This window comes from Octopus bimaculoides, chromosome 7 (genome assembly GCF_001194135.2).
Source record: "Octopus bimaculoides isolate UCB-OBI-ISO-001 chromosome 7, ASM119413v2, whole genome shotgun sequence".
NCBI classification, from domain to species: domain Eukaryota; kingdom Metazoa; phylum Mollusca; class Cephalopoda; order Octopoda; family Octopodidae; genus Octopus; species Octopus bimaculoides.
Window position 1 is genome coordinate 42,986,538 of NC_068987.1, and position 3,365 is coordinate 42,989,902.

The 3,365-nt window shown below is 30.5% G+C and overlaps 1 protein-coding gene across 1 annotated transcript in view; it reads left to right on the plus strand.

Annotated features, from left to right (window-relative positions):
* LOC106882039 (beta-1,3-galactosyltransferase 2) overlaps positions 1-3,365 on the plus strand; it is an 83,445-nt gene that overhangs the window by 74,544 nt on the left and 5,536 nt on the right. Inside the window, exon 2 of the mRNA XM_052969559.1 lies at positions 58-1,278. Coding sequence (XP_052825519.1) covers positions 78-1,278 — 1,201 coding nt within the window. The 5' untranslated portion in view covers positions 58-77. The remainder of the gene's footprint in view (positions 1-57; positions 1,279-3,365) is intronic.

Here is a 3,365-nt window from a genome sequence, read left to right on the forward strand (position 1 = left end):
AATACATCTTTGTTTTAATATTTTCATACTTGACTTTTATTTCTATTTTATTTCCAGCTGCAAGCTGTTTTGCTGTCATGCGAAGGTTACTGAACAGATCTAAAATCAAATGTCCGTTGTTGTTGGTCTGCCTCGGAATAGTTTTTCTGTTTGTTGTACATTCAACTATAACAAACAATATATTCAACTTTGATACAGGTAGACATTTGGATTACGAGAAAACTGCACAGATTCCTTATGATCTCGCTTATCATGTTCAAAAAGAATACATTTATAAGAAAACTTTGAATAATGATTTCCAAAAGACATTAGCTTCTCGTACTGCTGGGAGAAATGGAAGTAATGTGAACATAAAATATGATCACACTCTACAAAATATCTCAGGACTGAACATTACAACAAAAAAAGGTATTCTTCTTCTAGTTCAGTCCAGTGATAATGCCATTAGAAATACCTTGGATTCATTAGTCGATGATGATACAAATACTGTAGTTCTGGATAATAAGAATGTCAGTGCCGTTGCTAAGAGTCAGAGCAACATTTCATTGGCACGATATATTACCAGTAAAATTGTCAGTGTGGAGCAAACCACGTCTAGTTCTAGAACTTCTGAAAGTCTTTTTAAAAAGATAAATATTTCATCAGTGAACTCGACACTTTCAAGTAAAACTATTACCCAGAAAATATTTTTAAATCCAACAACAGTTTCAATACCAAAAATTTATAATCCTCATCCATTTTATTTCCGACTAGATGCAAATGAGTTGTGTTCTAGAAGAGATCCACCATTCCTTTTGATTGTAGTACCAAGTATTCATGACCATATGGATATCCGCAATGCTATCCGACAAACGTGGGCTAGCGTGGCTAAAGGTCATGTTTGGCCTGGTCGAGAAGTTCAAGAAACAGTCAAAGTAGCTTTTTTATTGGGACTTCATCAATTTCCTGAACGCGAAAGTCTATTAATCGCCGAGAGTAAAAAATATGGTGATATAATTCAAGAGAATTTTATCGACTCTTATTATAATTTGTCTATTAAAATATTAATGGCTATGAAATGGGCCAGTCATTATTGTCCTGGTGTAAATTACATCCTTAAAGCAGACGAGGACACCTTCGTAAACATTCCTATGTTAGTGGAGATCTTGCGCCAACCAGAAATGCCTCGACACAGCATTATGGGTCGGATAATGCCCGAGTCCAAGGTTTACAGGTTTGGAAGATGGAAGGTTGATAAAAAAATATACGACAAAAAGGTATATCCCCCTTATGCAGCAGGTAAGAAGAAAAATATTACTTTGTTTTATCATAATGTCTAAAGGTTAAAAGTAAATATTTTTCATCCAACGTAAGCAGTCCATTTCTTGACTATTCTTCAAGGGTATATATCAAGGGACAAACAGTTCTATCGGCTTCAGAAAGAATGAATGTTGTGATGTCCATAAAAGCCTTAGAGATATTAATGAAGCTAGCATTACTATAATCGTTAACAGAAATGTGTGTGTGTATATATATATAATAATAATATAGATTTAATCAAAAGATTAAATGTGGTACTTAAAATGCTTGAGGCACCAGAATTTGGTAGGATAAAAACCAAAAACAAAATCAAGAGATTTGGTGAATAAAATTTGAAGTTAAGCAACAAAAATTCAATAGGTTATAGCAGTACGTACGTTTCGTACAAGCTCCATTTATTCATGTAGTGAGAACGCCACAGAAAATACAATGAAAATGTATTTTGTACATTGTATTTTCTGTGGTGTTCTCACTACATGAATAAATGGAGCTTGTACGAAACGTACGTACTACTATAACCTATTGAATTTTTGTTGCTTAACTTCAAATATATATATATATTAAGTGTATGATTAATTTATGGAATGAAGTTCTACAAATCCAATCATATTTGTCAAAAATGGAGGAGATAAGATATTAAAAAGTTGTAAGAAGTTTATCCATGCATACAATTGTTTCGTACATAGATATAAATTCATATTTGAATTTGTAAATTATCATAGTACTCATCAATGCAGAGAGAAAATAATAATAGGAACTTTAAAAAATAACAGAAAAGTTGGATTTATGAGTTTCACGTTTATCTGTTCCTATCTATGTGCAATAGTGATGGGAGTCATGTCAAATATTAAACCACAACTAACGGACGAACGGTTAGGGGATGATATACATATAGAGATATCGATTGCACTCTCTCTATAGATTAGTATAGATTTGCTAATTAAATCTCCATATATGCAGCATTGGGCGAGTAAGTTAGAGAAATGTCCAGTGAGAAAACGTTATCTAATGTAAATTAAATCTAACCGTTAAAAACAATACTCGGCGTTTTTTAAATAAAAAATGTTAAACAGATGAAAAAATTTTAGCGTAAAAAAATTGTTTGTAAAGCTTATACTAGAAAGTTAATGAAGTCCTTTATGAAAATATAGGGGGAGGAAAAGGGATTAAAAAGAATGAAGTGGAAGTGGATTAAGGATTCTTGTTCACTTAAGATCCGCTTAAATATAATAAAGGATGTATAATAAAGGAGAAGATGAGGGAAAGTGGTAATTCAAATGAAAATATGACGATTAAGGTTGTATATACTTACGAAGTTTATTGTTAAGAATAGAGATAAGAGAACATTTTAGATGTGGTAATAAGAGAAATATAGAAGTGATAAGGTAATAAATTAGAAAGGGTGAAAAGGAAACGAAAGTGTAGGGGAGATAAATAAAAAGAAAAAATAATAATGATCAAATATAGGATGTAATGAGAGAGAAGTGAATGTCAAAAATAAAAGAAAGATAGATTAATAATAAAGGTATTGAATGTGTTGGATAATGCTATAAAAAAGGAATATTTTGTATATATAAAAAAATTATGTCAAGAGTATTATTCTTGTTGAGTATTATGTGAGAAGGATAAGGAATGGACTATATATGATCGTAATGAATAAAGATAAACGTTATATAGGTTCAATGCATGTAAATATATTAAAAATAATTATTATTGTGATCTACGAGTAGATAGATACACGTAGGGGTACATATAAAGTTACAAAATTATAGAATAAATGCTTAGTAGAGTGAATGTATATTGCAATTAAATTTGTATATAGAGGCATAAATACATATATAAGCATATAGATACACAAATATATACATATACATACACACTATATACACATGCATATACATGTACAAATACATACATATGTAAATGAACACGTATATACATATACGCATACATACGTATGCATACATGCATGCATACATACATACATACATACACATGCATACATACATACATACATACATACATACATACATACATACATACATACATACTTATATATATATATA